The sequence below is a fragment of the Salmo salar genome, chromosome ssa01, assembly GCF_905237065.1.
Source record: "Salmo salar chromosome ssa01, Ssal_v3.1, whole genome shotgun sequence".
In the NCBI taxonomy this organism is placed as follows: domain Eukaryota; kingdom Metazoa; phylum Chordata; class Actinopteri; order Salmoniformes; family Salmonidae; genus Salmo; species Salmo salar.
Window position 1 is genome coordinate 16,297,772 of NC_059442.1, and position 23,648 is coordinate 16,321,419.

General features: G+C 41.7%; 1 protein-coding gene across 8 annotated transcripts in view; it reads left to right on the top strand.

Moving 5' to 3' along the window:
* The first annotated feature begins 322 nt into the window (after positions 1 to 322).
* LOC106566627 (arf-GAP with SH3 domain, ANK repeat and PH domain-containing protein 2) overlaps positions 323 to 23,648 on the top strand; it is a 116,730-nt gene continuing 93,404 nt past the window's right edge. For all 8 annotated transcript variants that reach the window (XM_014134877.2, XM_014134949.2, XM_014135269.2 and 5 more), the window contains exon 1: positions 323 to 874. In XM_014134877.2, coding sequence (XP_013990352.1) covers positions 749 to 874 — 126 coding nt within the window. In that variant the 5' untranslated portion in view covers positions 323 to 748. The remainder of the gene's footprint in view (positions 875 to 23,648) is intronic.

Below are 23,648 nucleotides of genomic sequence, written 5' to 3' on the forward strand. Positions count from 1 at the left end.
CTGTAAATTGCTCTGGATTAGGGCATCTGATAAATGACAAAAATGGAATTGACAGAAGTAGGTCAAAACAATAAATTAACTGTCATTTAATGTGAGTAGGAATTAAGAAAATAGATCTTAATCTGACACAGTTTAATCTTAAAATTGATGGAAACATAATAATAAACAGATTCAGTATTATTTATATAGGCTATTTCAGGAGTTTTGATCTACCTTAAAAAACCTCTGGATGCCGCTGTAATGATGACAGAGACCACGCCTTCCATCGACTCTGATTGGGTCAAATTGACCAGCTGGTGATCTCCATTGGATAGTGCACATCCATTGAATCCCTCCTTCACCTTTGTCAATTTCTGAGCTTGCGTTAGAACGCCTCGTTGTTTCCCATGCTTTGAAAGAAGTTCAGAAGAGAGAGGGCACCTACAGAAGAGAAAATCATAGAAGCTTAATCTTTTTGGATTTCCCTGCAAGTCGAGTGGGACCCGCCAAATTGACGGGGAAGAGCAGTGACCGCGAGCCATCTGGAATCGGAAAGGCTACGGCAGCGACTGTTACAATCAGGCGCGCAACATTGTTGCAGGGTGACTGCTCGAGCGCGAACAAGGGAACAACACATCCAGCGATGGTTTACATGAGAGCATTTTATCAGACTTTTATATTATTGTAAACGTAAACTTTTCTCAAATTCGAATTAAATCCCGGGTGTTTAACAGGAAGGAATACAATATATTTTCTAAAAGGATAAAGTATGCCGGACCAAATTACAGTGTCCGAGTTCATGGCGGAGACAAATGAAGATTATAAAGCGCCAACTGCATCAAACTTCACCACCAGAATGTCCCACTGTAGGAATACCGTGACTGCTTTGGAGGAGGTGAGTGGTGTGCTGAATTCCAAGGCCTATGGGCTACTTCAAGGTCCACATTCGGTAGCATCACCGGACACATTGAAGGTTATAATCCATTACTTAGACCTAGTTGTAGTACCTATGTCGGTTATAAAGGTACCCTAAACTAACTGGCAAAATGCTATATTATCACAGTAGGATTTTTTTCCGAATGGTTGGGCGTTTTCATTAAGCACTAGAGCCATTTGTTCTGCATTGCTCTCACACACAGAGGAAAGTGGAAACTTGTTTTCTCCAATTAGGCTACTAATCGTCATTTATTTTACACCGTTCTGATGTTGCTGTTATGTACAGAATATAATAATAGCCACTTAGTTTTTATTGGATAATAGAACTGCATAATCGGTATTAGCCGCTTTGTTTACTTGGGACATCCCCTTTGACCATTAGTTTGCAATCAACGATTTAAAAAACGAATATCTTGGCCCAGATGACAATATCGAGAGTTTCCCAGGAAAACATGGACAGTTCAATGGAAACGGTTATATCATGCAAACAATGGCTCTACATTTTATTTATTTAAAAAAAAAATGTCTATTGAGGAATAGAATAGCTTTGCAATTAATGTGGCACCTGTTCAAAAAAATCGGTATTTATTTTGCATCAATAGGCCACGCCCGAGGACAGGACTTTTCCTGTGGTTTATAGATGGGTACACTTTGCCCCAGTATCTGTGCGTTTGAGAGGTCTCTAACAGCACAGATACCGGGCAGGTAAGCTTCATCAAACTTACAGGTCGTTAACAGAAAGAACACTTCCGCTTTGTTCTATGAAAACCCACCCCCACCACCTAACCCTATACAGCCTAATGAGAGCACTGACTGAGCATTTCCCACATGGGTATCTTTTTTAATTGTGCCTGCCCTCGAGCCATTATATGTTGTGTATGAAATGCCCAGTCACAAACAGATAAAGATGTCATCCATAAATGCAACATTTCATAGCAGTCATGTGTTGGGATAATACTGATTGGCAGTCAAAGGAGACCCACCTAAGCCCTTGTTCATGTCCCCAAATCTTCTTTATTGCCATTGTTTGCATGCAAGGTGTGCTGCTTATCTTCATCCATGTTGATGAAATGCTGAAGGAGGGACAGTAGGTTCATGCTAAACAAAGGTAGTCAGTTTGTCCTCCTCATGCATGCATACATACAGACAGTACCTCCTTATGATAGTACGTTTTCCCTCTCTTAGATGTTATTTGACTTGAGAGAATATTACACAATATTACACGCCTCAAACTTTGAGTGCATGTTGTCAGAATGACATCCTGGCAGCGGATTGAGGCCTTGATTCCAGGGAAACTCAGACCGATTTATCTACACACCTGAATTAGAGAGAAGGCTTGTGTTTCTGGAGGTCTGACGGGGCAGGCACCTGTTGGTGCTTAATCTTTCTACAGACGCCTAAAGGTGGAACGCTGATCCCTGGTGTCAGTTTCGATAAATAAATACAAATCTGGATCAAAATGGTTGGATTGAATTTAAGTGGCCTAGTGGGGCCAGAAGTTTTTTTTATTCTTGATGACCTGACCAGGAAAAGCTGGTTTCACTTGTTACCACAGCGACAAAGTCATAATTATGGCTAAGCCCTGCCTATGTCTACAACTTGTTTTTTTTTATAAATCTGATTTTAAACCACACTGGTAACCATATGCCTAACCTTAAATTAAGACCAAAAAGCACAATTTTGTTTTCATGGCTGTGGTAACTAGTGACAACTGGAAATGCACTGGGTTAAAGGTCGTTATCAATAAAACATCACAAAAGACCCCCAGCTCCGCTAAAACTGTTGACAACTACGTGCCATTTCCAAGGGATTGTTAAATACATTTGATCAATTATTTGGTTTTAATATCATCACCTCTTAAAAAGCATAGTCAGAACTACACATTTCAGATTATTCCACATTTAGCTCTATTATCAGGGTTATACAGCAAGTAACTAACTGTATGCTTTCATGACCAGTAAATATCAACTGATCTTTTCATTTCAGAGCCTATCCATTTGGCTTGTAGCTAGCTAATCAAACAATGTGTCATTGGCTTTTGGAAAGAGCTTGACATCGACATGTCCTGGTAAAGATGTCAGTCGGACTACTGTCATCACCACTATAGATGGCAAGTAAATATAGCCATCTAGTTTATCCCCTGACATGTAGCTTGTTAACTTGCCATATTGACATAATCTGTTATAGCTAGCTAGCCAGTTTGATGTGGTCCGTCAATCAATGCAGCCTATCATATCTGTCAGCAGCATCATGATTAAATACTCTTATTAAAAACAGTGTTGCAAAGGGGATAATGTTAGTTAACTTTGCTAGGTAGGCCTACGTTGGTTGGAGAATAAAGTACATTATGTTTACTTATCACTATGTTTAGCCAACTGGACCCAGGTTCTACCGGTAGCTTTCAAAGTTAACATTATCAGCTAATAGTACATCTGCAAATGCTCCCTTCTGCTGCTTGACAGGCAGAGCCCACAAAGGATGGGAAATTCACCTAAACCACTCATACTGGTCAGGTATAGTTCACTTTTATTTTATATCACTCAAATATTAAATCCATGGTCACCAATATTGAGCCATATCTTGAGGCTACCCTTACGTATCTAGAAATACATGATCACTTGATCAGTTACTTGCTGTATCATTTTGATGATAGAGCTAAATGTGCACAATTGTATTGCATGAAATAATCTGACATTTCTAGTTCTGACTAAAGAAAGTATTCACACCGCTTGACTTCTTCTACATTTTGTTGTTACAGCCTGAATTTAAAATGGATTAATTTCAAATTTGTTGTCATTGGCCTACACCCAATACCTCATAATGTCAAAGTGGAATTATGTTTTTTGAAAATGAAAGCTGAAAAGCCTAAATAAGTTCAAGTCACATAAGTTGCATGGACTCTCTGTGTTTAACATGATTTTTGAATGAGTACCTCATCTCTGTACCCCACACATACAATTATCTGTAAGGTCCCACGGTCAAGCAATTAATTTTCAACCCAGATTCAACCACAAAGACCAGGGAGGTTTTCCAATGCCTCGCAAAGAAGGGCACCTATTGGTAGATGGGTAAAAATAAAAAGCAGACATTGAATATCCGTTTGAGCATGGTGAAGTTATTAATTACACTTTAGATGGTTTATCATTACACCCAGTCATTAGAAAGATACAGGCGTTCTTCCTAACTCACTAGCCGGAGAGGAAGGAAACCGGTCAGGGATTTCACCATGAGGCCAATGGTGACTTTAAAACAGTTACAGAGTTTAATGGCTGTGATAGGAGAAAACTGACAATGGTTACTTCACAATACTAACCTAATTGACAGAGTGAAAAGAAGGAAGCCTGTACAGAATACAAATATTACAAAACATATTTTTAAGCATAGTGTTAGATGCATCATGTCATGGCTATGCTTGTGATCATTAAGGACTGGGGAGTTTTTCGGGATAAACAAATGTATGGAATGGAGGTAAGCACAGGTAAAATTCTAGAGGAAAACCTGGTTGTCTGCTTTTCACCAGACACTGCGAGATTAATTCACCTTTTCAGCAGGACAATAACCTAAAATTCAAGGCCAAATCAACACTGAAGTTGCTTACCAAGAAGGCAGTAAATGTTCCTGAGTGGCCGAGTTACAGTTTTGACTTAAATCTACTTGAAAATCTATGGCCAGACCTGAAAATGGTTGTTTAGCAATGATCAACAACCAATTTGACAGAGCTTGTTGTAAGGCCTCATGTCTGTTTGCCCAATTAGACACTGCAGTGAACTGTGAACACCTCTACATATTGTGTCCAGCCAGTTGCCTGGACTCAGTAATATACTCACAAGGTGCCTTGGATTGCAGCAGTGTTTTTGAACATGTCAGTGTCATTTCTAGACCCATGTTCCTTCTTACTGCTCTAGTATTGTAATTTATGACCTATGAAGAAATGCAAACCATATTTGATTAATCCAGCTGATTTTAAGGAGGTGAAAGGTCGCGTGTGTGTGTGTGTGTGTGTGTGTGTGTGTGTGTGTGTGGGAAGTAGGTTAATCATGCCTATCAATGGATACTGCCACTGGGCACTGTCAATCAGAGAAGCAACGTCCTATTAAAATGTAATGAGGCAAACAGACAATTCATATTCCTCCCTCCATGTTAATGGCTTAGCAATAAAGATCTGCTTTATTTTCTGTATACACTAAAGGCTTTCACATGGGCATTAGGTGACATCACAGTCTAGAGTGCACGAAGGAGATCTGATGGGGCTGTTTTGGATTCCCAGCATTGTGCTGATTCTGTGACTAGAGAATTGTCTTGCTATAAAATTGCTAGCGTCTCCATTTTTCCCTTGAAGTGACAGTTGAGGACTGTCTGAATGTAGCCTACTCAAGTCTGTATTTCAGCACTGAAAAATGTCAACAGTGCAGCAATGTTTCGCAATATATAGAAAAACCATTGCTATTTCAGTTTTGATCATTGCCTTTGATAATTGTCAGCTTGGTGTTTTAGGCCTACACATTTTAGCATCCAAGTTTTGGTTTCACATTAAACTAGGCACTTTTGTGCTAAGGCTGTACTTATTGGAGTGAGAGATTAATTGTGGGAGGGGTGCGATTAGTGTGAATATCTGTGGACCAGATGGCATGACGTCTGCTTCACGTGGGCCGATTCCAGTCCTATGTGATGATAGCTTGTCTCTTATGAGTGCTCTGGAATGAATGATGTGCTCACCCTTCATCCTCAGACTGGACTGATGGCATTGACCAGGTCTGTTCAGATGAGCCTGCTATCCCCACAGTGTAGCACAGGGAGACACACTATCTAGGAGACACTGCCACTTACAGGGCTTAATGGGACCTAGTCTGTTGTGTGATTTATTTCTACATAAACCAATTACAGTGGACAGAACTTTAATTAGGCTTGTGGATTGTAAAAGCTTTGTCTCTCTTCTCCAAATAAATGGGCTTAATGTGTCCAGCAGAGGTGGAGCTACTAAAAGAGTTACTCGGATTACCGTGGCCTAAAAACCACAACTATAAAAACAGTTGGTCCACGAAGAGGATGTTTGTGTCATTGTGTCCCTCTGGGTTGCTGTAAAATGAGGCAACTTCTCCATGCCTTTGTTCTACCTGCCTTTGTTGTAATTTTACAAGAGACCTGGTTTATATTAGTCTGATCACATACATTCTCATTTTGAGCAAGGAAGTCTCTTTGACTGTGCAGAAGTTACTTTGCTTTGGCCACAGTCACAATGGGAACGAAGCCTCAAGTACTAAATTGCTGGTCTGACTGACTATCAGCGTTGAACAAAGGTTGAGTAATCCATAGTGCTTTGATATGACTGTTATTGTTCTTCTGGTTTTATGGAACTTCAGCTGTCAGCCATTTCTGATTTATGGGTTGCAAACAAACTGCAGTTTCCTACTCAAAGGTACGTACGTGTGTGTTACAGGATAGCACATCAGAGTGCGAAACCCACACGTGTTGCATAAAATGGGCCTATTCTTTGTGTTGGCCTGTAAATTGGATGATGTTACATGTTCCCCGACTGCACCCATTGTGCAAACACGGGCCTTCCTTTCACAGAGAAACATTCCTGGAATCTGAGCATGGCAGTGGCCCACACACGATCACAATAAGGGGTCCAATGTTGGACCAGCCAGGCTCATTGACTCTGTCTCTCTCCTCCATACATACTGCTCATTTTTCTCAGTTGAATCATGGACATTTACAGCCAGCATTTTGCATGGATTTTTTGTTGTTGTTGTCGTCCTGAACATACATTCCTGCACCCTCTGGATATTTTATCCTGGCATGTTGTCTTAACTGCATCGTTCTGGTTAAGAATGTTGTCCTAACTGCATCGTTCTGGTTAGGAATGTTGTCCAACTACATGGTTCTGGTGAGGCATGTTGTCCAACTACATGGTTCTGGTGAGGCATGTTGTCCAACTACATGGTTCTGGTGAGGCATGTTGTCCAACTGCATGGTTCTGGTGAGGCATGTTGTCCTAACTGCATGGTTCTGGTGAGGCATGTTGTCTTAACTGCATGGTTCTGGTGAGGCATGTTGTCCTAACTGCATGGTTCTGGTGAGGCTTGTTGTCTTAACTGCATGGTTCTGGTGAGGCATGTTGTCCAACTGCATGGTTCTGGTGAGGCATGTTGTCCAACTGCATGGTTCTGGTGAGGCATGTAGTCTAACTACATGGTTCTGGTGACGCATGTTGTCCAACTACATGGTTCTGGTGGGGAATGTGGTCTCAACTGCATGGTTCTGTATGGAGATTATTGGGAAGTATCAGGGGAATGACCGTGGCATTCCTGGCATTCGGGGAAACTGTTTGCACCAGCCCTAATCTCCTGTGCTGAGTGTGTTCTATGTATCTGGTTAACATTGAGGAAGTGGTCTCCACTCCATACTTGGTGGTTTCTAATTGAATTCCCCAACATTGTGAAAAGCAGTGGATTGCGGATGCGGTGAAGGTGACAAAGAAGCGAGGAAACAAAACACAAAGCGCATTCATTTCTTTAAGAAAACAGCCCTAATGTTCGAAACAAACATCGTTGTTGTCATTCAGAGAGACAATTATTTATTTTCCAAGCTACACAGAATATTTAACAATCAACAGGTTCCTCTTTGCGTACTGAGAAATGGATGCAACTTATATCCTTTATAAAAGATTATATCAACAATCTATCTTCCAGCCACCCCAGGCTGCTTCACTCTGCGGTGTGTAATCTGCAGGTTTAACAGTAATATACTCCTGACTGTATCTACAGACAAATAGTAATAGGTTTTCTCATGGAGCCTGCAACCCTATTCCCTCTAGATGAGCAGCCTGGTGGTATGTCCGACAACCCTTCATTATTTGTTGTGATTCGGTGTTTGTTATTTTATTAGGATCCCCATTAGCTGTTGCAAAAGCTGCAGCTACTCTTCCTGGGGTCCACACAAAACATGTCAGAGCTGTGTGTAAATAGACTATATGCAAACAATTTGGGATTTTCTTCCCGGGCCAGTGGAAGGCATCACCTCATCATTCCTAGGCATAGTCCGTGGGAACCACCAGGCTGTGCTGGAGTGAGCACCTGTAGCGCAGAACAGGTGGCATGGAGGAACGTTTTAACAAGGCCTCAGACACCAAGGATAAAGTATGCAGAGACAATCAATGAATGAGCTGCCCAGACTGCCAGCCACCTTGGCCTGCATCCTCTTAACCTCTATGCACTCCATCAACAGCAGGTGCATTTCAAGAGCGGCAAATTTGAATCCAAATAAGTGTCAAAATTCAAATTTTTCAAACATACAACTATTTTACACCCTTTGAAAGATAAACATCTCCTTAATCTAACCACGTTTTACGATTTCAAAAAGGTTTTACGGCGAAAGCATAAATTTAGAGTATGTTAGGACAGTACATTTACAAGAGTTGTGTGTAATGTTTTGTCAATTCAAAGACAGGGTCACCAAAACCATAAAACCAGTTAAAATGATGCACTAACCTTTTACAATCTCCATCAGATGACACTCCTAGGACATTATGTTAGACAATGCATGCATTTTTAGTTCTATCAAGTTCATATTTATATCCAAAAACAGCGTTTTACTATGGCATTGATGTTGAGGAAATCGTTTCCCTCCAATAACCGGCAGTCAAGTCAGTACCACAAATTAAATAATTAAAATTAGAAAACATTGGTAAAATATTATATTGTCATTTAAAGAATTATAGATTTACATCTCTTGAACGCAATCAACTTGCCAGATTTAAAAATAACCTTACTGGGAAATCACACTTTGCAATAATCTGAGCACTGCGCCCAGAAAAATACGCGTTGCGATACAGACTAGACGTCATGTTGGGGAGATCTAAAATCGAAAATACTATGTAAATAATCCATTACCTTTGATTCTCTTCATCAGATGTCACTTCCAGGTATCACAGGTTCATAACGAATGTAGTTTTGTTCAAAAAAGCTCATCATTTATGTCCAAAAATCTCCGTCTTGTTAGCACATGACCTAAGCCAGCTGGACTTCTCGTCATGAACGAGGGGAAAAAATATATTTACGTTCGTTCAAACATGTCAAACGTTGTATAGCATAAATCATTAGGGCCTTTTTTAACCAGAACATGAATAATATTCAAGGTGGACGAATGCATTCTCTTTTATACCGTATTGGAACGAGGGTACCCAACATGAACTCGCGCGCCAGGTGTCTAATGGGCCATCATCGTTCCATGGCTCTTGTTCGGTCAGATCTCCCTCCAGAAGACTCAAAACACTTTGTAAAGGCTGGTGACATCTAGTGGAAGCAATAGGAAGTGCCAAAATATTCCTCAGCCCCTGTGTTTTTCAAAGGCATAGGTTTAAAGGTAATACAACACATCAGGTATCCACTTCCTGTCAGAAAATGTCTCAGGGTTTTGCCTGCCAAATGAGTTCTGTTATACTCACAGACACCATTCAAACAGTTTTAGAAACTTTTTAGTGTTTTCTATCCATATATAATAAGTATATGCATATTCTAGTTACTGGGTAGGATTAGTAACCAGATTAAATCGGGTACATTTTTTTTATCCAGCCGTGCAAATACTGCCCCCTAGCCCTAACAGGTTAATTAAGGAGCTTATTATACTTAGTGTAATTGAAATGATTTCGCTGGAAGGATCACCACATTTAGACCATTTCTCCTCAGAGCTTTGGAACAAACCTGCCCCATAGTAAATATGATCCCCTGCCAGATTCTGTCTGAACTGGTTAATGACCTACGGTTGTTCCATCTGGACATTGGAAGCTGGTTAAGTGTTTTTTGTTGCCTATTTTTTAGGCAATGTTTTTTTTGTCTACATCCTCACTTCTGACAGTCTAGTTAGCAAACAAGCAGAAATACCATGTGGTAAATGTGTATGTGGCCAATACAATTTGATTTGGTATCACACAACCTTTCTATCGGAAACTATGAAAAGTCCTCTTTTGTCACCCTAAGAGTACCCAGCATATTTCTTCCAATGTGTGTGTTTGAAGCATAAGGTATCTTGTATAACTGGAGCCAGGGACAGCAGGCTCCCTGTTATCTCCCAGTCTCAGGCTCTCTCTCTCACTCTTTGGGGCCTTCCTACAGATGAGAAGTCCCCCCCCCATGTGGCTAAACAGTGGAAAGGTGGGAGGGGGGACGGGTCACGGTACTTTCCCAATCGATTTGGGGCCAGGGCTCCCCTTGGTGACCCTGGGCTGTTGGGATACAATATCCCCCCCACTGCCACTACACAGGATCATTCATCGGAATAAGGGGGTGCGAGGAAATCTTATTAATAGGACGGTGTGTGATCGGAGACAGGGGTCAGAAGTGCACCGGCCTTTGTTGTACATGGGAGTGTGGAGGCCCACCGTCAGGGGGCCTGTCACAGATTGCCATGAACAGCTCCTTTTTTAAGTGTTCCCTGACAGGCCGTGCCTCTTCATTAATGAACTACTTCATTGATTTGTTGCCATGGCCTCTGCACAGGAGCAGAGCAGTTTCCTCAAATTCTTTTAATTGTGTTACTGGGTTGTCGTGTTCACTTAACTGCAGTGGGAGGGCATCCCGAGTGGCGCAGCGGTCTAAGCCACTGCATTGCATTGCTTGGTGTGTCACTACAGCCCCGGGTTCAATCCCAGGCTGTGTCACAGCCGGCCGTGACTGGGAGACCCATGAGGCGGCGCACAATTGGCCCAGCGTCATCCGGGTTATGGGAGGGTTTGGCCGGCCGGCATGTCCTTGTCCTATCGCGCTCTAGCGACGACTCCTCTTGCGACTCCAGGCCGGCTGCCTGCAAGCTGACTTCGGTTGCAAGTTGTACGGTGTTTCCTACGACACATTGGTGCGGCTGGCTTCCGGGTTAAGCGAGCAGTGTGTCAAGAAGCAGTGCAGCTTGGCAGGGTCGTGTTTCTGAGGACGCATGGCTCTCGAACTTCGCCTCTCCCGAATCCGTACGGGAGTTGCAGCCACGGGACAAGACTGTAACTACCAATTCGATATCATGAAATTGGGAAGAATAAGGGGTAAAAGTAGCAACAACAAAAATAAACAATTTCCCATTTGAAAACTGTAGTGGGTTCATGGAGGAAGGGCTTTCAGATGGGTTCTCTCTTTGAGAAGTTGGATGTGAGTAAGTCCTCAACGAGGTCTTATGATGTCATTAATGGCTAGGTTTAGGTTGTTCTTTACATGACTGGAAATGCTGTTCGCAATTATGCCTCTTTCAACAGATTTTCTACATGAATCAACAAAAGACGGGTTAAAAGACTGTTTTAGAAAACAGAAACTCAGGAACTTAGTTGTAGATATCCTTAATGTCCTTCCTCATACTATATCCATGTGTCAAGCAGGTCTGCCTCCCTTGAGAGTTGGGACATGCACAATGTACCCATTCTTTCCACATATAGTAAAGCTGAAAAAAAACTACAGAAATTTGCTGAGAGATTTAAGCTGTTCCCAGAGGGGCACAAACTTTAATACAGTCAAATGTATTATGCCTCTGCCTAACGTGGTTCTGTCAAAGTAGTGCCTCTGCCTACTTTGGAGCAACGTTGTCTTAGTACTCCTGGAGACAGGAATTAAGTTGGATCAGAATCCTTAAAAGTAATAAAGTCCTCAGATTTCAAAGGAACTTTATACAGAGATTGTTTATTGCTTTTCACAGCAGATACACTCATGCAGTTATATCCCTTCCGCAGCACACTGGACCATATGTTTTCCAAAGTCACCAGTTGATCCTTTCCAGGTGAACGCAGTCTCTCACTCCAAGTCCCTCAAGCATCCTCAATGCTCCTTGTATGCAACTATGGCACTTTGCTTTTGGCATTGCTAAGTTTCCGCAATGAGGCCTACACATTGGTAAATACGAGCAGACCAGAAACGGTGCTTACGCTGACTGGATTTTATGGGGGGCAAGACACATTTGGTCTTAATTTACCCACCCCTCCCTCACGCTGAGCTTTCATCAGTCCCCTGCTAATTTATAAACTTTGTTAAATACTTCCTTATTAAGTCAGACTCCTTTTAAAATGGTGCTGTCGGGTCTCTTTCCTGATTTTTCCACCCAGTTCAAAAGCTCTATTTTTTTCATTAAAATCTTGACATTTGTATTCTCAGTTGGTAGACTCTGGGCATAATCAGATCCTGAATTTCCAGTTCAACAGTTGTTCATCGTACAGCCTACCAGAACATTCCCACTGAGAGTGAATGCGGGTCACTGTGTCACACCTACAACTAACAGTCTTGAGTGTGATTCAGTAAAAGTGTACTGCACCCCTGGGGATTGGCCAAGCTCCCTGTTTGTCTTTCAGACCTTTTCACCTCTTGATCACTCTATTAATGACCAATCATTGAAGTCCCACTTGTCCTCACTGCTCAGTCACCTCAATCTTCAAGCACATCACATCAGTAGTATACAGCACCTTCAGAAAGTATTCACACCCTTTGACTTTTTCCACATTTTGTTGTAACAGCCTGACATTAAAATGGATTCAATTGAGATGTTTGGTCACTGGCCTACACACAATATCTCATCATGCCAAAGTGTAATTAAGTTTTTTCAAAATGAAAAGCTGAAATGTCTTGAGTCAATATTTATTCAACCCCTTTGTTATGGTAAGCCTAAATAAGTTCAGGAGTAAAAATGTGCTTAAGTCACAATTAGATTCATGGACTCCCTCCGTGTGCAATAATAGTGTTTAACATGATTTTTGAATGACTACCTCACACATACAATTATCTGTAAGGTCCCTCAATCGAGCAGGGAATTTCAAACACAGATTCAACAACAAAGACCAGGGAGGTTTTCCAATACCTCGCAAAGAAGTGCACCTATTGGTAGGTGGTTAAAAAATTAAGCAGACATTTTAATATCCCTTTGAGCATGGTGAAGTTATCAATTACACTTTTGATGTTGTATCAATACACCCAGTCACTACAAAGATAGCAGTGTCCTTTCTAACTCAGCATTTATTTATTTTTTTGCAACGAGGCACTAAAGTAATACTGCAAAACTGTAGCAAAGTAATTCCGTTTTTGTTCTTATTACAAAGGGTTATGTTTTGGGCAAATTGAATACAATACATTAGTGAGTACCTCTCCATATTTTAAAGCATAGTGGTGGTTGCTTCATGTTATGAGTATGCTTGTAATCGTTAATGACTGGAGTTTTTCAGGATAAAAAAAGTCAGAATGGAGCTAAGCACAGGCAAAATCCTAGAGGAAAACCTGGTTCAGTCTACTTTCCACCAGACACTGGGAGACATTCACCTTTCAGCAGGACAATAACCTAAAACACAAGGCTAACTACGCTGGAGTTGCTTACCAATCTTCCTTAGTGGCCGAGTTAAAGTTTTGACTTAAACCTACTTGAAAATCTATGGCAAGACCAGAAAATGGTTGTCTAGCAATGATCAACAACCAATATGACAGAGCTTGAAGAATTTTGAAAAGAATAATCGGGAAATGTTACACAATCCAGGTGTGTCAAGCACTTAGAGACTTACCCAGAAAGACTCACAGCTGTAATTGCTGCCAAAGGTGATTCTAACATGTATTGACTCAGGGGTGTGAATACTTATGTAAATTAGATTTCTGTAATCCATTTCTAATTCATTTGCAAACATTTCTAAACATGTTTTCACTTTGTGTTTTCTCTCACCCATCTAAACAATCATTTTAATCCATTTTGAATTCAGGCTGTAACACAACGAAATGTGGAATAAGTCAAGGGGTATGAGTACTTTCTGAAGGCATGCTCTTCAAGAGGTGATGATATTACAACCAAAAGGTTAACATTTATTTAACAATCCTTTGAACGCTATGTAGTTTAATGATTTTAGCGGCGCTGGGGGCAAGGAGCAGCCAAATCGAACACTTTGCACCGGAGTGTCATGTTTTATTGATGACTACCTTTAGCCTGTAGGTGTTCAGATCTGGCTATGGTTGTTTTGTAGCTGTTCCTCCTTGTGGTCAACTCTGCCCTAAACCTTCACACGGTCTCTCAACAGTATCTTGGAGAGAGTGGGTCTGTGTGGAAACTGCAAACAGCAGTTTTAACTTTCTGAAGGCACTGTATCTTTTCAATTGTTCCCTGTAAATTGGTGATGTTGAGATGAACAGATCTTCTCACACGGTCTCAAATAGCCACTAAGTGTTGAAAAGCCCAAATCCCTCTGCTTTCCAGGCATGCCACATCTTGTCCAGTGTTCACAGGCAGTGGTTGCTGAAATGAAATCTGAGAATCATCTTGCACCCAAACCCCAAATGCATTATAACCTGTGAGAATCTGTTCAGACTAGACGAACTTGAAAGTTTGTCAACGATGGTTGAATAAACCAATCTGCGGTGCGGAATGTTGGTCCTCATGTGTCAAAGTGTCCATATGACACCCCATTGACAACAAAGGAAGGGGAAATGTCTTTGAAGTGGTCAATTGCCGGGCAGAGGGTCATTCAATTGGCAAGTGGTTTCCCCAGACACAAATGGAGCCATCCATTGATGTAGCCTATAGCTACACCAGGGTAGGGCTGGGCAATACGGCCTAAAAATCATATCTCCATTTATTAATTTTTTTCAAACATATGGGCAATTCACTCTAATGTACTTGTCCTCTTGCTCAGTTATGCACCGGGGCCTCCCACTCATCTTTCTATTTTGGTTAGAGCCAGTTTGCACTGTTCTGTGAAGGGAGTAATACACACCGTTGTACGAGATCTTCAGTGTCTTGGCAATTTCTCTCATGGAATAGCCTTCATTTCTCAGAACAAGAATAGACTGACGATTTTCAGAAGAAAGATCTTTGTTTCTGGCCATTTTGAGCCTGTAATCGAACCTACAAATGCTGATGCTGCAGATACTCAACTAGTCTAAAGAAGGCCAGCTGTATTGCTTCTTTAATCAGGACAACAGTTTTCAGCTGTGCTAACATAATTGCAAAATGATCAATTAGCCTTTTAAAATGATAAACTTGGATTAGCTAACACAACGTGCCATTGGAACACAGGAGTGATGGTTGCTGATAATGGGCTTCCGTACGCCTATGTAGATATTCCATAAAAAATCTGCCGTTTCCAGCTACAATAGTCATTTACAACATTAACAATGTCTACACTATATTTCTGATCAATTTTATGTTATTTTAATGGACAAAAAATGTGCTTTTCTTTCAAAAACAAGAACATTTCTAAGTGACGTTAGTGTATATCTCCATTTTAAAACTAAAAACCATTTTTATTTGACAATTAAAGGTCAAATACACTGCATTTCAAACAGTCAGCAATAATCTAATGAATTCAGGGCTCATGAAATTATACCTAGGCTAAATATAAGCCTCCCACAACCTTAAGACCCACTAAGGTCCAGCTAATCTTTATATTTTAAGTTTAGCCAACTTGGATCCATTTGCTAGCTAACAAGGCAGGACAGTTGAATTGTTATGAACCCACCTTTCTGTCCGTGTCTAACTGTTTGAACAGCATGCTAGCCTGTCCACTGTGTTCAGATGTTGAAATCAAGTAGCCTACCTTACTTTTCAGAATGAGAACAAGTTGCAAATTCTTTAAATAATTGTGTTTTTAGGTTTATTGCATGTTTATAAAACACACACTAGACAGCTAAAATGCTGCTACCGGTATTTGGTATTGCAATGCTGGGCGTGACGACAAACTGAGCATTTATTTTCCAGAATCAATGTTCATTGATACTCTCGTTTTAGTAGTGTCTGCTCTGCTCTCAATGTGAGCAGTTGAGACATAAAAAGGGTATTGTTAGAAAAGGTAACTTCTCTATTAGAGACAATAATACATAGTAAAATAATGTCTCTGATTCTGTTGGCCCAAACCTCAAATGCAAATAGCGTGTTTGAAACTGCTTGTCAGAGAGGAAGAAGTGATCTCTCATCTTTGTTGTGGAGTGCAGGGGCTTGGTGTGTGTTTGTAAAGCATAGAAGAATGGACGCCAAAATCAGTCCAAAAGAAGCCCAATGCGTTTCTGTGGGCTTATTTTGGACCTTTAGCTTGTCGCCTGTTTTCCTGTCTTTTGGGTAGACAGACTCCTGCTGTTATGGCGGATCTCTGGTGTAAATGAGAAGGTGTGCACAGCACAGAAGGAGACGAGACCAAAATGACAACATGAGAACAAGCGGACATAAACACTCATAAAAACGTATTGCGATACAGGCATTTGGAATATTGCGCAAAAACATTCTAAATAATCAAATTCGATTTATATATTGCCCAGCCCTGCACAAGGGATTCGGCACTGCCTGGCTTTCTATTTCGAACTAATGTTTTTCTTTGCAGCTTTTAGTAACTCCGTTTTATGTCCTCACCAAAGTGTGAGGATTATTGCTGGCAGGTGGTGACTGTCCAGGTCTAAGGGTTTCCCTTTTGTCGTTTTCACCAGTGAGTAGTAAAGCACCAAACGCCTATGAGTTGTGTTTGGACAGTTTTATTTTTTTTAATAAGTGGAAGTCGTTACCATATCAAATTTTATTGGTCACATACACATGGTTAGCAGATGTTAATGCGTGTGTAGCGAAATGCTTGTGCTTCTAGTTCTGACAGTGCTGTAATATCTAACAATTCCACAACTACCTAATACACACACATCTAAAGGGATGGAATAAGAATATGTACATAAACTCAGCAAAAAAAGAAACGGCCCCTTTTCAGGACCCAGTTTTTCAAAGCTAATTTGTAAAAATCCAAATAACTTCATAGATCTTCATTGTAAAGGGTTAAAACACTGTTTCCCATGCTTGTTCAATGACCCATAAACAATTAATGAACATGCACCTGTGGAACGGTCGTTAACATTTACATTTAAGTCATTTAGCGCAGACGCTCTTATCCAGAGCGACTTACAAATTGATAAGACACGAACAGCTTACAGACGGTAGGCAATTAAGGTCACAGTTGTGGAAAGTTAGGACACTAAAGAGGCCTTTCTACTGACTGAAAAACAACAAAAGAAAGATGCCCAGGGTCCCTGCTCATCTGCATGAACGTGCCTTAGCCATGCTGCAAGGAGGCATGAAGACTGCAGATGTGGCCAGATGTGGCCAATAAATTGCAATGTCCGTACTGTGAGACGCCTAAGACAGCGCTACAGGGAGACAGGATGGACAGCTGATTGTCCTCGCAGTAGCAGACCACGTGTGACAACACCTGCACAGGATCGGTACATCCGAACATCACACCTGCGGGACAGGTACAGGATGGCAACAACAACTGCCCGAGTTACACCAGGAACGCACAATCCCTCCATCAGTGCTCAGACTGTCCGCAATAGGCTGAGAGAGGCTGGACTGAGGGCTTGTAGGCCCCTTGTAAGGCAGGTCCTCAGATGTCACCTATGGGCACAAACCCACCATCGCTGGACCAGACAGGACTGGCAAAAATTGCTCTTCACTGACGAATCGCGGTTTTGTCTCACCAGGGGTGATGGTTGGATTCGCGTTTATCGTAGAAGGAATGAGTGTTACACTGAGGCCTGTACTCTGGAGCGGGATCGATTTGGAGGTGGAGGGTCCGTCATGGTCTGGGGCGGTGTGTCACAGCATCATCGGACTGAGCTTGTTGTCATTGCAGGCAGTCTCAATGCTGTGCGTTACAGGGAAGACATCCTCCTCCCTCATGTGGTACCCTTCCTGCAGGCTCATCCTGACATGACCCTCCAGCATGACATGCCACCAGCCATACTGCTCGTTCTGTGTGTGATTTTCTGCAAGACAGGAATGTTAGTGTTCTGCCATGGCCAGCGAAGAGCCCGGATCTCAATCCCATTGAGCACGCCTGGGACCTGTTGGATCGGAGGGTGAGGGCTCGGGCCATTCCTCACAGAAATGTCTGGGAACTTGCAGGTGCCTTGGTGGAATAGTGGGGTAACATCTCACAGCAAGAACTGGCAAATCTGGTGCAGTCCATGAGGAGATGCACTGCAGTACTTAATGCAGCTGGTAGCCACACCAGATACTGACTGTTACTTTTGATTTTGACCCCTTTTTGTTCAGGGACACATTATTCCATTTCTGTTAGTCACATGTCTGTGGAACTTGTTCAGTTTATGTCTGTTGTTAATCTTGTTATGTTCATAGAAATATTTACACATGTTAAGTTTGCTGAAAATATACGCAGTTGACAGTGAGAGGACGTTAATTTTTTTGCTGAGTCTATAAATACAGTGAAGGGGAAAATAGTATTTGATCCCCTGCTGATTTTGTACGTTTACCCACTGACAAAGAAATGATCAGTCTATAATTTTAATGGTAGGTTTATTTGAACAGTGAGAGACAGAATAACAACAAAGCAATCCAGAAAAACGCATGTCAAAAATGTTATAAAATGATTTGCATTTTAACCTGTTGAGGACAGACGTTCCGCTAGCGGAACCCCGTTCCGCCTGCGAAACCCCTAGCCAACAGCCAATGGCATCGCACGGCGCAAAATAAAAAACCAACTAAAATACCACAATTCAATTTTCTCAAACAATCAACTATTTTACACCATTTTAAAGATAAGACTCTCGTTAATCTAACCACATTGTCCGATTTCAAAAAGGCTTTACAACGAAAGCAAAACATTAGATTATCTTAGGAGAGTACCCTGCCAAAAATAATCACACAGCCATTTTTCAAGCTAGCATATAATGTCACAAAAAACAAAACCACAGCTAAATGCAGCACTAACCTTTGATGATCTTCATCAGATGACACGCCTAGGACATTATGTTATACAATACATGCATGTTTTGTTCAATCAAGTTCATATTTGTATCAAAAACCAGCTTTTTCCATTAGCATGTGATGTTCAGAACTAGCATACCCACCGAACACTTCCGGTGAATTTACTAAATTACTCATGATAAACGTTGACAAAATACATAATTATTTTAAGAATTATAGATACAGAACTCCTTTAAGCAATCGCGGTGTCAGATTTTAAAATAGCTTTTCGGCGAAAGCACATTTTGCAATATTCTGAGTACATAGCTCGGCCATCACGGCTAACTATTTTGACACCCACCAAGTTTGGGACAACCTAAACTCAGAATTACTATTAGAAAAATTGGATTACCTTTGCTGTTCTTCGTCAGAATGCACTCCCAGGACTTCTACTTCAACAACAAATGTTGTTTTGGTTCCAGATAATCCATAGTTATATTCAAATAGCTCAGTGTTCAGGTCACTATCGGAAGGGTGACGCGCGAGCGCATTTCGTGACAAGAAAATTCTAAATATTCCATTACTGTTCTTAGAAGCATGTCAAACACTGTTTAAAATCAATTTTTATGCTATTTTTCTTGTAAAATAGCTATAATATTCCAACCGGGCAACGTTGTATTCATTCAAAGGCTGAAAGAAAAACATGGAGTAGTCTCGTGAACGCGCATCTCCAGTGTCACTGTCCCCAGGCTGACCACTCACAAATTCTGCTGCTGTTCTTCACCCAGAGACAGCAGACACCCCATTCCACTTTCTGGCGGCTTTAGAGAGCCAATGGAAGCCTTAGAAAATGTCACGTTACAGTACAGATGCTGTATTTTCGATAGAGACGTAACAGAAGGACAACAAATTGTCAGACGGGGCACTTCCTGTATGGAATCTTCTCAGGTTTTGGCCTGCCATACGAGTTCTGTTATACTCAGACACCATTCAAACAGTTTTAGAAACGTTAGTGTTTTTTATCCAAATCTACTAATTATATGCATATTCTCGTTTCTGGGCAGGAGTAGTAACTAGATTAAATCGGGTACGTTTTTTTTATCCGGCCGTGAAAATACTGTTCCCAAAGAAGTTAATGAGGGAAATAAGTATTTGACCCCTCTGCAAAACATGACTTAGTACTTGGTGGCAAAACCCTTGTTGGCAATCACAGAGGTCAGACGTTTCTTGTAGTTGGCCACCAGGTTTGCACACATCTCAGGAGGGATTTTGTCCCACGCCTCTTTGCAGATCTTCTGCAAGTCATTAAGGTTTCGAGGCTGATGTTTGGCAACTCGAACCTTCAGCTCCCTCCACAGATTTTCTATGGGATTAAGGTCTGGAGACTGGCTAGGCCACTCCAGCACCTTAATGTGCTTCTTCTTGAGCCACTCCTTTGTTGCCTTGGCTGTGTGTTTTGGGTCATTGTCATGCTGGAATACCCATCCACGACCCATTTTCAATGCCCTGGCTGAGGGACGGAGGTTCTCACCCAAGATTTGACGGTACATGGCCCCGTCCATCGTCCCTTTGATGCGGTGAAGTTGTCCTGTCCCCTTAGCAGAAAAACACACCCAAAGCATAATGTTTCCACCTCCATGTTTGATGGTGGGGATGATGTTCTTGGGGTCATAGGCAGCATTCCTCCTCCTCCAAACACGGCGAGTTGAGTTGATGCCAAAGAGCTCCATTTTGGAGATGGTATAAAATACAGTATATACATTTGAGATGTGTAAGATATGTAAACATTGTTAAAGTGGCATTATTTAAAGTGTCTAGTGATCCATTTATTAAAGTGGCCAATGATTTGAGCCCGTATGTAGGTAGCAGCCTCTGTTAGTGATGGCTGTTCAACAGTCTGATGGCCTTGAGAAAAAAGCTGGTTGTCAATATAAGCTGGTACACTGATTCTTAGTTTACCATTTTGTTTACCTTGTCGGGTGTTTTTTAATGGACATGTTGTGTTTATTGTTGCAGGTATCAAATTGTATTTGTGAATTGCGCCTAATACAACAGGTGTAGACCTTACTGTGAAATGCTTAATTACAAGCCCTTAACCAACAATGCAGAATTTTTTAAAGTATGAAAATATTTGCTAAAAAATAAATACATTAGTTTATTAAAACTAAAAAGGAAAAAAAAGTACTAGTCCTGCTTACACGTCAGACTCCTATTTTACAGTGCAATTGAGAGCGGACTTCAGTGTTTTTATTGTGTGTGTGTTCACTTGACTCACTCATTGGTCAGAAGCTGCGAGGTCTTGTGACATCGGTAGAGAGAGAGTAATATGCCCAGTGACGACGCTGACTCTGCGCCGGCTGACTTTCCCACTCCCTCAGGGTAACTGCATACATTACTGTTCTGTGTCAAACACAGGAACTACAGCTTGTTAGTGGTCCCCTTAATGGCGCAATGGACCTGTTCAGATATTTACTCAGTTGCTCCAAATTGCTTAAAGTTGTGAATGAAGTGCTTGAAAGGGTTTTTTCCTTTTTAGTTCTCACCCAAATTGTGAGTGCATAGGCCTCAGGCAGTAAAGCGCACAGATATGGACATTGAAGTAGGCTGTGCTGTTTTTTTAATTCTCTGTGCTCTTCTTTTCAGGCACGTTTTCTGCTCTGAGTCGTCGGATGTTAATTAGTTCAGTTAAATGACATCAGTCTTGTTCTTTTAGAGCTCTGAATATCTTTACCACAAGGCAGCTCCTATCGTCTCCTACCTGCTGTCAGGATGCACTCGCAACTACGCACTTCAGCCAGGAAGCTATAGAAGAGGTGTTTGTGTGGTCATGTGTTTTTAAATGTGTTGCCGCTTTCCCACTTCTGTTTGTCCTTCTCTCGACGGAGAGGCCGAAGGCCGAGCGCTGACCCTGTGCCGCGCATCTACAGCTATATCACATGCTCTGTGTCGGGAGGGCCTCTGCCACGGCAGCCTGCTCCCCACGGCCGTAGCTGCACATATAGACTTCATTACCCAGACTCCCTTCTGCCTTGTTTAATCCCCCACCCCCAATCTTGCTACATTTCTCAGAAATATAGGCCTAGTGAATGAGACCCACAATCCAGTAATAACTGTACGCCATTTACAAACCAGGGTGGTGTAGAATAAACCCTAAGGCAGAAACACTGATGCCACAGCAGTCCTTTCTTTTCAGGGTGTTAGTTTGCTCTATAACATCTATAAACATTGGATTAGAATCAAAGTCCCCCTCCCAGTACCCTCAATGAATTAGATAATTACCCCAGACTGCCCCCTTTCTTGGCGAAGTTTCAACTCGCGTCACCGACTGTTTCCTTGTATGACTCCAGTATTAGGGGATTTTTTGTGTGATACCAGACGGGAACCAGACGTGTTTTGTGGGTGTCCCTCCCTGCTCCCTCCCATGCTCCTCAGCAGTTCAAAGAAGGCGTGGTGGCGACGTGACCGACTAGTTTGTGCCGAGACTAGGAGAGCTGGCTATGTAGATTAAAAAGTGCCGACCCCACACGACTGCTTTGTTTTCTCTGAGTGGGAGTCTGTGGTAGTGGGGGTCGGGTTGAATTGTGCTGGGGTCCAAGCCACTAGACGTGCCGTCATCAAATAGTATCGTGACATGAACAATGAGGTAGGTTTGCCCCTGTCACTATACAATATGCAATCATCCAGGAATGCCTTTTATGCCAAGGAACTAATCTAATCCTGGCATTTTGATTGCTCTTCGTCTCAGGGAGGGAAAGCACAAGTTCCCAGATTGTCAACATATCTTTTTCTCATGTCCCTTATTCACCGAAACATCTGCTCTTTTTACTCATCTTGCCCAATTCCTACTCCCCTGGCCTTACGATGGCCTTGGAAACAGTGGACATAAAATATGTCTCTGCGTGTGTTGACAGAGAGGCAATTTTTTTGTTACAAAACAAAACTAGTCTCTAGCCAATGTGATGATAGCATAGCCTAAAAATACAAATCTATTTTAGGAAAACTACTTAAAACATTACACTGTTGTTATTCCAAGACTTGCACCCTCATTCGTTTCACATACAGTAGAAGGAGAAAGGGAGGTTGAAATATACTCCAAACTTACAAAGAGACTGTAAAATGGACGCTCTATGAAATGCTCATGAAATAGGAATGACCCTCCCCAGCTAATTTCTCTCCATATTTTTGTTTGGGAGACCTGTGGATAATGTAGACGGTTTTGGGAGACTGTGGATAATGTAGACGGTTTTGGGAGACTGTGGATAATGTAGACGGTTTTGGGAGACTGTGGATAATGTAGGCGGTTTTGGGAGACTGTGGATAATGTAGACGGTTTTGGGGGAGACTGTGGATAATGTAGACGGTTTTTTGGGGGAGACTGTGGATAATGTAGACGGTTTTTGGGGGGAGACTGTGGGTAGTGTAGTGCAAGTGCTTTAGGTATTAGGCCTCGCCTTCTCAGCTGATATCTAAGCCAGGCCCAGACGGCAGATGTGGGGGTCTGTGTTGGTCAGCCATTCTGGGGTTAATGGCTGTCTGGCAGGAATTGGTGTTTTTCTCCAGTCATGGCGGTGATACTGACAGCCAGGGGGAAGTGGGATGGTAGCAGAGCCAGAGAGGTTGTTAGTGTGGTTTGGAGGAAATATGATTCCAATATGGTCATGGATTTACTTGTAAAGCCTTAAAATAAGATCTGTGCTCGTCGTTTCCGTATTCTTTTATAGCCAATTAGATCGTACAAGGATTTTCTAGGTATTCAAGAAGTGTTAGTGTAATCGCATGGTAATAAATCCACTAGTAAGAACCCAATTTTGTCCATTGGCAAAACATTTTTACGATCGCTCATATTGCTGGTTATGCTAATAACTGGTGAATTAATTCAGAAATCTGTTATTGCCATCCCTTTAAAAAAAATAAAAATAGATATATTTCTGCGCAACTCAAAATACTTCTCTGTGAAGTTACATGGCAACATCTAGATGCTGTAGCCTGCCCTATTTGTCATCTGACTCCGGGCCGGCTGTTTCCTGATGATAATGCATTTTAAATTTAGAGGGAATCTA